At 40.6% G+C, this 12,908-nt stretch overlaps 1 protein-coding gene across 2 annotated transcripts; it reads right to left on the reverse strand.

The window, feature by feature from the left end:
- Positions 1 to 2,872: 2,872 nt before the first annotated feature.
- Positions 2,873 to 12,844, reverse strand: MPC1 (mitochondrial pyruvate carrier 1; the record flags this gene model as incomplete). 2 transcript variants are annotated; one of them, XM_081000763.1, is made up of 3 exons in its annotated part: positions 5,884 to 5,979; positions 4,641 to 4,773; positions 2,873 to 4,490 (listed from the first exon to the last, which is right to left on the reverse strand). In XM_081000763.1, exons 1-3 carry the CDS (start codon positions 5,924 to 5,926, stop codon positions 4,472 to 4,474), a joined length of 195 nt encoding a protein of 64 aa, XP_080856889.1. In that variant the 5' UTR covers positions 5,927 to 5,979. The 2 variants fall into 2 exon arrangements, with proteins under 2 accessions (XP_080856889.1, XP_080856890.1); XM_081000764.1 differs by lacking the exon at positions 2,873 to 4,490 and adding an exon at positions 12,631 to 12,844 and having other exon boundaries at positions 4,637 to 4,773; positions 5,884 to 5,980.
- Between the last annotated feature and the right edge of the window lie 64 nt (positions 12,845 to 12,908).

Consider the following 12,908-nt stretch of genomic DNA (forward strand, 5'->3'; position numbering starts at 1 on the left):
CGGGGCTCTCGCCTTGTCAGCTCCTCTGCCGCAACCGCCTCCTGAGGGAAAGCTAAACCGGAAGCTGGCCGTAGAGGAAAAACCGGAAACACCTTTGAGTTGGGTTCAGCCAACCGTCATGGCTCCAAATCCCCCACCCCACCCCGCCGATATCAGTAGTCCCGACCTCTCCTTCTCCTCACCGAATAGCGATCAAAATACCCGTTGGCCACGCCCCCTTCTCGTTTTGCTTAAGTCATACGCAGCAGGGCTCGTTTCCGGGTTCTCTTCGAAGGCCGCCATGTGCGGGGCATTGTTTCCCCCCACTTACATTCAATGGAGAACCCGAAGTCAGCTTGGTTTTTGTTTGGTTGGGTTTTTTTTGCATTGTCTCTTACCCGTTTTGTTCCCGTCCTCGTATCCACGTGACTTTTCTTCCAGCGATCTTAAGATTTCGCCCCCCAATTCTTCTCTAATCGAACCGATCCATCACTTTCAGTTACAGGCGTGTCGTTCGCTGAGTGTTCCTTCTGTTATCAATGAGCTGCATTTATTTTTAGTGTTAGGAGCGCTGGCACAAGTAAACAAAATTCCACAAAATGGAACGTAAAACCGCCAGTGACAAATGGCAGAGATAAAACAAATTGCCATATATATATGTAAACCAATGGCTAAATCAGAAGCCGCCTAGGTTTGTGTGTTCTAACCACATGTAAGAATTGTGCAACGCCTCACAACCCATGTATTGCTCTATGACCGTATTAAGGCTATTTTTACCTTCTATTTTCAATTTTTACATTTTAAACTGAAGAACTGCCTTGAGTGTATTGGGAAAGGGTACCATATGAATGATAAAACATTAGTTTCATGGGATGCAGTCATTCTTAGTAAGAATAAGTGAGGCAAATGGGCATTACAAAAACCGCCATCATTAATAAACATTCTTCCCACAAATTTCAGTTGCACTTTTTCTTGTTCACCCTCTTCTGACATCATCCTGCTATTTGAATCATTGCAAAAAAAATAGTTGGATTTTCTGCTGTCTCAAAATAATAATAGTAATAATTTTAAATCCAATAATTGGGTCAGCTGGTCAGCACCCACATTTCAGTAGTCTCATATATATACTGGAAATAATGCGGCTAAAAGGGGCAGTCTAGGATAAGCAGAGCTAATTCAGAGGATAAAGGATTGATGAGATCTGCCTAGGCAGAGGTAGACACAGCCTATGTGTAATCTTAAGGATGACTGGCCTATACATATAAAGGGAGCTCAACTAGGGGAAGGAAAACTCTGATCCTAAACCTCCACTGCCTTGCAGGACATCTTTGGGAGAAGAATGAGCTAAGGAGTAAACTGTACACAAATCTGGAATGCAGCCCTAAGACGGCTGGATGATGCCTTATACATCTTCTGACAACTCTTGCAGCCAAGCTGGTGCCAAACGTATCGCTCTCCTTTCCTTTGGGCCACGTGAGTGAGGCAGAGGGGAGTCTTGTAGTCTGGGCAGCCCAAGCTCGCCATACATGCAGTACATTCCCGTTTCGCCACATCGCTGCCCCTGAAGATGCAATTAGTTGGGATGAAACAGAGGGGTGGGTCTATGCATAAGTCATGGAGCTCCCTGCCCACGCAACCTTGCCTCATTCCTTGATAATCTTTGGCTTCCTTGCAGGGACCATATCATTTCAACAGGTACCACCAACAAATGCTATTATCCCACATAATTCTTTTCAGTGCATTGACTCCTCTATAGTTGTAGAAAGTGCAAGTATTATTTCATAGAACTAGCACGATGTCTGCATGGTTAGACCCAATTCAATGGCAACACAATTCTCCCTAGCCAAGGTAGAGCAGAAGCTCTAATTCCTTGGAAAACAGGCAACCAGAGGTTTACATTGGTGGAACCAGTGGCAGATAGTTCTGAAGGTGGAACTGAAACAACAGGAGATTGTTATGTGTATAACAACTGTTTGTTTTCTTCTCTAGATGCTGCTTTTGTTTTCGCAGCTCACTTCGACTCATATGGGGGAGGATGTTGTAATATGAGTGCTCAGCAGCTACAAACTCATAGCTCATTGTTTACATCACATGATGTGTCTGATGGGTCTGAGCGTGAGACCGGATGTTCGAAGCTCTTCTCAGAGTTGTGTTCTCAGTGTAACTTGAGACCTTCCTGTTGTTCCTGCAAAGGGGGAGTCAGTCAGTTGTATGGAGGCTTCTGAGAGAGAAGTTGTGTCTTTGTACAATGTACAGTCTGTGAAATAAAGTAGAATGGAATAGGCTACTTTTCAGACTGTTTTCTTTCTCCTGCTGTCATGGCAAGGGGGAAGGGAGTGTGCATCTCTCAAGAGGGAGGTATCGCTTATTGAAGACCTCCCTGGTCTGACCGAAAACCAGCCAGGGTAGATCACCGGCAACAGGCCCCAGAGCCTGGGAAGAGGAGTCAGCCTTTCCCGAGGGGGCCAGTTTCCAACATTCCAGAGTCTATAATTTTGTGAGATAAGGTCTAAATTTACATAGCCAAGTGCTGAGCATCAGTTGATAATGCTGCATTGGCATTTATTTTGCTTTTTTTAAAAAAGGAAAATATGGAAGTAGCAACAATGTAAGGTTTTCGGAAGCTATATCACTTAAGGAATCTCAAATCCTAATCCATGAAAATAATTTGAATAATCTGCTATTCATTTGTATTTAGGGATCTGTTCTTCCCAGTTACAAAAGAAGTAGCTACTAAAATGTAGAAAATCACAACTTTAGCACTATCAGTGGTCAAAGGACTGTTTTTGCACCTTCTTCCCATGGATTCCATATATCCTTACACCAATCTATAGATCAATACAACCCACTTCCATATTAGCAAGTCAGTAGAAAAGAAGAGAAACTACCTGTATGCTTTTACCAACGTATGTATTAATATTAGCTTGGAAGTCTTTACAACAGAAATGGACCTCACACACAAGAAGTTCCATCCTTCATAGATTTTTCATAAATGGTAGCTTGTTTTGTTCAATCCAATAATGCAAGTACAGTACCATTTTTATTAACATAGCTGAAAAACCGTTAGTACAAAATTTTCTCAAAACAGTTTATTGCCATTAGTTTAATTAATTTCATATTGTAACTCCTTCACCTGCTGAGAAAGTTTACTGCCCCCAAAGTTGTTGAACTAAAAAAACTATTCAATGTCCTCAGTACATGGTACTTTACAATTGTTGATAAAAATCATAAGTGCTATAGGAGGAAGTAACTAGAACATTGTGCTGAAATTTATAATTCTGGTAGACTGGAGTATCCTTCAACACTCTAAAAGCCTTCATTTAAGTCTGCAGTTAAGTTTTGTATTAAATAACATTTAAAAGTTTCTAGTAATAGCTTCATGGGACAATTAAAATGGAATTAGGACACAGACACAACTTGACTATCCACAACATTCAGCATACTTGCAACAAGTGGGACACTTCAGCTCTTAGGGGTACAGTCTACATACAATAGAGATGTAGAAGTACACAAATTTTGTTCACTAGGCAAACCTGACCACAGACAACAGGATATCCAAGCACTGGATGTAACATTTACAAACAATCCGCATGTGAAACTCCTCTGGTACATAGGTCCAAACAATATGGCTGTCAACCTACATAAGACCCACGAAATTATCCCACGTTTCAGACCTAAAATGCTGGAATTTGCAATTCAGGCTCCATGCAAACATTACTTCTGCAGTGTGGATGTCTAGCAGGTCTGAGGCAGGACAGATAATCCTATAAAAATTCTACTTTCCACCTACATGTAGCCTGTGCCACTCTCAGATTTTGTCTGAATCAGCCCATAAACTGTAATGAACTTCTGTTTTCCCCCTTCAGTTTATTTATTGGGGGTGGGGGTGGAGTTAAGACCCAAATATATGGAAGAGCACAGATACAACATTCAAATCAGTCAGCAGTCAGTCAGCAACTACTCTTTTTCAGTCAACATCGTACTGCTGATAGGAGAGCCTGATAATACAATTTAATTATAAAAACAGTCAGGAATGGGTGCTTCTGAACACAAGCTCTATTTTATGGCAACTACAATGCACTTAAGGAGACAGAACCACCATTCTTGAGTACATGTGTGCCAGGCTGCCAAATACCCATTGTTAAATTCTTAAAATCAAAATGCACAATTTGGTTCAGAGCCTGTTTGTTGCAGCTTGTGAACAATTCTTATCCTCTTGAAAAGTTGTTATGTGTGTATGCTGAACAATTTCATAAATAAAAAAATATAAAAATGCAGTATTTGTAAGGCAAGATGTTTGATGCAATGTTTCAAACTGCTGGGTGGTAAGGCAGGCTACAAAATTCAGGGATGGGATGACATTGAACGTTTCCATGAATTTTAATGAAATGGTGATGCAAAAATATTGGACACAGCAACTGTGGATGGCAAAAACATTCATTGATTGTAATCTGTGGAGTACCTTTTCCATTTCCCCCTGTTAAACAGGCACTCAGTTCTTCTTTTCCAGGCTGTGAAGAAAATAAAAAATAAAAATAAAAAGTTGATTCAAGGAAAAGTCTTCATCCAACAAGGCTTATGAAGAAAAAAAGTATGAGATAAAAAAAACTGCTTAGTTTATCTCATTAATTGTTACAGCAATTTTTTAAAAGTGTACTCACTTGAATTTAATTAATCGTCCTCCTTGGATAAGTTGTGCGCCTTCATTGGTAAAGTGACAAGCAAACAGCAACCAGTTCCTTGGCTGCACCTTATATGCAAACCGCATGAAAGTCAACGAGTAACAGCAGAGGGCTGTAAAAGTAAAATTAACAAGACTTTAGAGTATTCTGGAACTCTGACTAGGCAGTTCCCTCCATTTCTGCAATTACTATTTCAATTACATTCCAAGTGAACCTCTGTTCACACTGACAATTAGATATATGTATTTCATCATCTTACAATTACTACTGGAGCAGATGCTTTTGCTACTGAAAATGCTAAGTAATCATTGGGCTGTTTGGGGGGATTTTTTTGCTACCTACACGTCCTAAAAATTGTACTTCTACAAACCTCAGAGTTCCCCTCAGCATACTGTGATTATCTCCCTCTTTTTCTCAGTGGGTCTATTTTGGCTCCATTTCTCTTGGGACTAACCAAGTTCTTTAAATGATTGCAAGTATCCCACTCCTGTCACATACAGTAGTTCGGAAAATGAGCTACGAATCAAAGAGATGCCATAGGCCTGCGCAACCTCAATTCAGTTCTTCCCTTTGATCAGTAGTTTGTTATTCAGCATTGCCAGGCATGGAAGTGTTTTGGGTTTGTTGCACCTACTCATCATCTGAAAGAAAGTGTCTTTTTGGCATTTAAAAAAAGCTATGAGCATTGTAATATGGAACCCCCTTGTTGAAGCAGTTAAATATTAACTGCTTTTTGTCTTCTGAAGGCTGCAGAATATCTACATTGTTGTTTAATTTAGTCGTTCCCAAGAAATACACAAAATAGTTACACAGTGTCTGTGCTCAGAGTTGCTGCCATGTGCAAATAGTGAAAGGCAAACCCACGGATGCTGTCACATATTTATAAGCCTCACAGCCTCTTTCAGCAGGACTATATCTATGTCAACTAGCAGCCCCTCCAAGTTCTTTAAATGACTGCAAGAATCCAACTCCTGTCAGATATAGTAGTTCGGAAAATCAGCTAGGAATCAAAGAGATTCCTTAGGCCTGCACAATCTCAGTTAAATTATTCTCTTTGATCAGTAGTTTGCTATTCAGCATTGCTAGGTGTGGAACTGTTCAATAAATACTATTAAATGTAGCTCTTCAAGAAATAGCAATAAATGCAGTTTACACATCTAAGCAAGTTTGCTGACACTTTAAGAATTAGTTTCATCCCTAGATTAAACATTTTACTACTTACCAAAGGTCATTCGGCCACTGATGATCTCTGGTGATTTCTTCATATCATTAATAGCAGCAATAGGGAGTCCCCAGTTGGCTACTGGCCCCCAGAAGTGCTATAATGGAGATAATAAGAGGAAAAGATGCTTTACCCCCTGCTTCTTCATATTTTTTAAACCAGAATTTCATGATGTGTTGCTGAACAGGAGCCATCTTATTTCTTACACACTAAGAATGTGTTGGTTAAAGTGTCTGTCCTCTCCCAGTGTATTAAGTCAAATAAAATGTTTAGCATAGTACATTTACTCTACAATAGGAGAACAGAAGTATGTATGAAATAACCTTACACTGACAGTCCAATTAAGACAAAGCAAGCATTCTATGTAATTAGATTTTTTTTACCTAAAAGTCATTTCTCAAGTCTAGTGGATTCCCAAAGTTTAGAATAGAAAGAAGAAGTGTACTGTATACTTTCAGGCTTCTCAAAAAGCTTCAAAATTCACATCATGATTCCTGTCACTAAGGTGTTTTTTAAGGGGAAATGTATTTATTTGAACATACATATATATTAAGACTACTTAATAGGATATTCAGGAATTATCAAATACCCATATTTACTGGGAAACCAGCTGAATTAGCATTGCTAATGTAAGAGGTAAGCAACAAGAATTTTCTGTGTAAGAAAGCACCATCTTTAAAAGCTGCATGAGAGTTGGATTAATTTGGCACTCACTTGGATTTACTAATAATTACTAATAAAGCCTGATTTTTTTTGGGGGGGGGGGGAGGAGAATTACCAAAGGCTCAGGGACCCTTTTTGCTTCAATATGGAGTTTAATTGTATAGTATTGCTGGCTACAAAGATCATCAGTTCAATAGTTTCCTGAAATAACAAATGCTCCCACACACCGCTATTTTGTTGGGGGAGTCACAAACTAATTTTGCAGCCATCAGAGGAGAGGCACAACAGCACAATTGCCTTGAACATACTTCAGAGTGCAGCGACCCCTTCAGCTAGCTGCAGCTACTTGTTGCATTATTAAGCAGTTGCTATATGTACTGGAAAGAGTCATAGCTGAACAATACTGACAATCAATGAATAGCATTCATCCTTTAAAATGAAGTACTTGTACTAAATGCACCCCTCTCCTTTTTTGGCCGTGGGAGGCAGACACACCAAATGTCATATACAATTTCAAGAAGCAGGTTATATCTTCAGAAGAAAATGGCTGAACAACAATTCTGTCTACACTAGTATCAAGTGATAAGTTTATTGAGATCTCAGGGTAGCTATTTGAATGTGGGCGTGATACTAATGGAGCAGAAGAAATAATATTTTATCTAACCCATCTACAGAGAGGAACAGCACATCAACTGTGCAGGCTTGTTCATAACTAAGCAAGAACAGCACAATTACAATTGGCAGAAAGAAAGCAGAGAAGGTGCCTTACCGTACTGTGTTATGAGAAGCCATAATGTTTCATCATTTAATTGGTACATGAAAGAGAAAATAAATAGTTATTAGCTTTCATGAAATAAAATTCAGTATGTATATGAGAGATGCCACATATAGTTCTTCACAAAAAAGTCAAAGTACTTTAGTGTGCTCATTTAGCAACAAATCACTAAAATGTGTTTTATATTCTCATGTCTTTGGAAATAAGGAGCCATAACTAATTTTATCTACAAAATATATTCAACATGACATTTTCTAAAGGTTATTGCATTATTTGAGATATCCAACTTTATGAATAGAGACAATAAGTTTATTTAGAGGTATTATATGCATGAATGGGATGTAGTAACAGTATCTTGTTATTTTAACAATGGTTCTGGACATGGTGCCCCCATTTTCAAAATAAATGCTTCTCTCCTGACCTGCAAAGGGGGAAAGAGTAGTAAAAATATGACTGAGTTGTCTTCCTCTAGCATAACCATTTAGCTTTAAGGTAGGGCAGCAGAAGAGAAAGAAAAAGGACCGTAAAAAATCGCAGAGTCTTGTGTTAAATAAGGGCACAGTGTGAAGACTGAAAGAATTGCTGAATGCCTATCTTAAGAGCCATGGGCTACCAGGTTAGAAGGAGCTGCAGCATATGCAGCACTGCCCCAAGCTTCACACCTGAAAAATTAACTTTCAAATTAAAACAGAAAAATGGGACAGCCACACATGCATTCAGAATGCAGGCCTATATAAACACGTCAGAACTAGGGAGGCATACTTTGAATATTACTTGGATGGTACAAAAACTAAATTCCTCCTTTTCCCAGGTTAGGTATCTTTGGTCACTATGCCACTCTCTCTTTTGAAAGTTTCATGGTGGTAGAATCCACTTGGATCCTCTGCCAGTCACATCAAAAGAGCCACCTCACAGATTTGGAGAACGTATATGAGAAGAAGAAAGCACAGGGAAGGACAGGCACCCTCCTCCCTCCTTCTGCACAGTCCCTTCCATGCACATTGAGTTATTGCAGGTCTCCACTTGTTTTAATGAAAGCCAAATCTTTTAAATGATAAAGTTGGCTGGCCAAGCAGGTGCCATGGGATTGTAGTTAACTTGCACACTCCTAATTCAGGCTACTATATTCCATTATGCCTGTATCTGCAAATAATTAAAAGGCTTCATTATTCCACGCAACAGTTTCTCTCTCAGCATCCCATGCATGACCCATTAATCACCGATTTAATGTCTTCATTCTGTCATTCCCCCCAACCTCATGCTCTTGCAAGTCAACATACTTCATTTACTTTACCCCAGAATGATGATCCTAACTGCCCCTATGAGAAGGTCTTCATTATCTAGGATCTTAGTTTGCCTAAACTTTACACGTGCCTGAATGTTTAAAAAACTCCCAATATCAAAATATCTCCTTTCTTCTTTCTCAGGGATCATCATCTGCTTTCTCCTTTAAAAATGCATATTATTTCAGATAAGGATTGCAAAAGAGCTGCAAATAAGGTGGCCTTTACATATCCTGCCGGTCACATGGAATCCACTGTCCATGAGATCACTTGCAGCTGCAAGAACATCTAAATAAGCTGGACATATTGAAAGAATCATCTCACTATGTCCTATTTGGGTTATGTGAGAAGGGAACCCAAACAATTCCAGTGACTAAAGATTCTAGGTTCTTGTTTATGAAGTAAATCTTGCATAGCTCGACAAGGCAAAGGACAGTTCATTGTTCTATAGTCATCTTGCCCATTCTCTCAAGAGGCTCTGACTTTTAAAAAACATTTAATGAGTACACTTTAAATCAACACCACCTTTTCAGCACTAAAATCAATTTGATCACCATAGGCACTCAACAGCATGACCAGGATGGGCTTGGCAACAGTTTATGGAGCAATAATATGTCTCTTATCAAACATTACCACCTGAAAGCCTGGGGAATACAGAAATTAGCTGAGCAGAAATGTAGTATTGCAAGCATTTCAAGACATACTCCCAAAAGTCCTTTGTAACCTGCTTGTTCTTCCAAAGTTTAAACTGAGAAGATACACTGGAAGTAGATTGCTTCAGTAAGGAAATCAGTATGGGCATATCTACACCAGAATTTCCTCTCTATCGTTTATAAACAGATGTGTACAAAGACAAAAAAGAAGCTCCATGCTAATTCCTTAACTCTTGTCATCATATGGCTCCCTTTGGTTTATGTTTGATGCCTGTCTTGCATATCCTGTTACTTTTTTCACTTCCGCTAGAAGTTAATGTTCATATGTAGGCACACTTCTTTTCAGCTTGGTTTTGTAAAAGTGTTATCTGTTGTTGCTGGTTTTATAAAACAATTTAACCATTGTTGCTGCTAGAACAGACTTGTAAGTAGTCACTAACCTACCGTAATCTCCCATGAAAAGAAAGAATTGGAGTTCAGTGATCAGATAGGGAAGCCTTACAAAAACTGGTTGCCATCTTCTTGTGAATCATATACACAATTACTAGCAAAAGTAATTGTGGGCTGTATTTGTAATTACTTTTATGGGCCTATTTGTAAAGCTGGGCTGGCACAGTCATGGAGATTTAATTATACGTTATCTACAATTAAACTTTCTGTATGGCAAAAATGTAAAATTACAGATTGCTACTGTGAGATTTGAAGGGTAACTAAAAATCTGGGGGTGGGGGAGAGGGAAGCAAACCCAACTCAGATCAAAGTCAGCCCCAACTACAGGAATAAAAATGGAGAGAATTGTTTGCAAAAGCATAGATGCAACCCAATAATTCAATAGACTGAAATGAGGTAACCTGTAGTGCAGACAACCTTCGTTTGAAAGTTAAATACTCATTTACTACTAGGTAACCACAGTTTGTACAGCAGACTTTGAAATATATATATATATTTAGAAGCTCCAAGATTTAAAAATTGGATAGTGTTGCACCAGAGATCCCTATAGATACACACACACTATATATGTGTGTACACACACACACACACACACACACACATATATATATATATATATATATATATATATTGTGTGTGTGTGTGTGTGTGTATAAGTTTTTGAACGTAGGCCAGTAGCTGAACTAACATTTATTATACCAGCTACAGAACAACTTACCAACAAGACTCACGAGCAACTCGGGGGGGGGGGGGACAGCCAGTCCCTTTATTCTTTGCAATCTCTTACATGGGCTGATGGAAATAGAATAACCTAACCTAGATGTTTTCCTCCTGCTATTATCATTAGTATATTGGTTTTTTAAGGTTTATTTTTTATTTATCAAAGTAGTTATACACCACTATTCATTAAAAATGTCCAAGCACTTTACAATGACAGTATATAAACCATACAATTAAAACCATATTGTTGTTGGAATGGCTATGGTAGGTGAACCAGACAGAGCTGGTAAAAGGTGGTAAAAGACAGTAAAAAGTTGTGAGAAGAGCGTCTATTCTGAATGCTGGCATTAAAATGTATAATTAAATAAAGTACTGATAGGAATGATAAAGCTAGTTCTAGTGTATTTTGAATGGAGGCATAAAAATTCATTAAATTAAAGTACTAGCATGTGAATTGGAGTGGTTGTCCTAACTTAAGGAAAACATCATCATCTTTTAAAATTAAACAGATTCTTTGTCTTCTTGATTTCTTACACCCCTGTCTTAAGCAGCAATGTCAAATGACTGGGAAAGATCTGTATATTGTGCAAGCTCTTTCTATCTTGTGCAATATAAGCACAGCATTAGTAAAAACAGATTGGGGTCATCATGGAAATGGGCATAAAGCTCTTCTGCAATCACATCATGTTTATACACGTAGTGTATCATAGTTAACAATTGTGTCATAGTTAACAGAACTCAATATTTAACATTAGCATTTAGCAACAAAGCACCCCACCCACAATTAAGCCTATTTCACTTGCATGGAACAAATCAATGTCACTTTAGAACATGGTTAATCCTAAACATAATTTCTGATCTTAAATCCAATTCGCTCCATGTAATATTTTGTGTCTTTCCACCAGTCATTACAGCACTGCAGGTTTTCTTCATTACTCAAACTTGCTCAGTCCCCTTCTTCTGCATGTTGAGGTACCCAAAGGGTCCCAAAGCAGTAGCCTGCATCCTATTCTGTGGAGTAGATTGAGAACAGGTGGGTGCAGAATACAGGGCCTCTCCTTAAAAAGGGATAAATGGCAACTAGAGATGAATAAGATTACCACTACAGCCATGGATGTCTCAGTATGTTCAGTAGAATTTAATCCCAGATAAGCATATACAGCAGAGGAGGATCTTCAGACACAGGACAAATCGTCTCCAGATCTCCCTATTTGGCCCATAAGGCTGTCTTCCTTAAACCACATCCACCTTCCCCAAAGCTGACAACCTATGTGGACATCAGGTGTGAGGCAGGTAGAGGCACAGCTGCTTCTCCTGAGAAAGCAAGACTGAGCAGGTCAGCCCACCATCTGATAGGTGATTGACAGATGGGTTGCCCCACCAAACATCATTATGCTATCTGATGACTGGCAGGTGGATGAGACCTGCCTCTTTCAAAGTCTGTGTGGGGAATATATATCTATATAAAAGATCTGGTCCACCTGGTCAAAAAGGTTCCCATCTTCGGGTTTACTAGCATTACTGTATGACTGTATTCAGCAGGTGCAGTTGTCATTTCTACAACACTGAGGCTGAAACTGCAGGGCCCGTTCCCCACCCCCACCCCCGGAATATTTACGAGAAGGAAGCCCCTTCCTTACAGCAGCCTAGCCGACATTTAGCTTCCTATATAGACGCATCGGATGCAGGTGCAACAGCAGCAGCGCACCTTTCACCTGAACGGGCGGGCAGGATGCTTCCACCGCGAGCCGGCCAACTCCCCGCGCAGGCCCCGTTCCCAAGGACACCGAATGCCACCCGAGCCTCAAGGGTCACCCTGGGTGTAGGGAGGCCCGATTTCGCCCGTTTGCGGATCAAGAGATGCCCATTTTGAACCACACCACGACCACCCAGAGATGGGAGCGCCCGGCAACTCAACGGAAATCCTGACAGGAGACCAGGTAGCAGACACGACACAGAAAGCAAAAGAGAACGAGCTATATTTCTCCCGAGCCAAGCACACACGGACTCGCAGCCGTGACTCCAAGCCCTCCCGCCCGTGTTTCCCCTTTGATGCGGAGACAGAGGCTGTGTGAATCCACCCCACCAAACGCGAGACGCGCCCGCAGCTCCTTCCCCTTCCAGGCAGCGGGTGAGCAGCGCCCTGAAGGCCCCGCGAAGGTCGGCTCGGCCGCGGGAAGAAAGACCGGTTTCCCCCTCTCGCCCACCTCATGAGGTAGTCCCTGAAGTCCTTGCTGCGCAGGTAGTCCGCGGCCTTGCGGGCCAGCGCCGCCATGGCGGAGGCGAAGGAGCGACGGAGAGAAGAAAGAGAAGAGCCACCCGCGTCGTCGCCTCTGCCGCTTCCAATGACAAGCTCCTCAGGCGCGGAGGGCGAGACGCCTCTTCACGACCGGCTTCTGCTTTACGGTAACGCCTCCGTTTTCATCACAACCCGGCTGCCCATTGGCGCAAACGGCGCCGCCGCCCCTTCTCCTCATTAAC

The sequence above is a fragment of the Podarcis pityusensis genome (assembly GCF_964106645.2).
Source record: "Podarcis pityusensis genome assembly, chromosome: 3".
NCBI lineage: Eukaryota > Metazoa > Chordata > Lepidosauria > Squamata > Lacertidae > Podarcis > Podarcis pityusensis.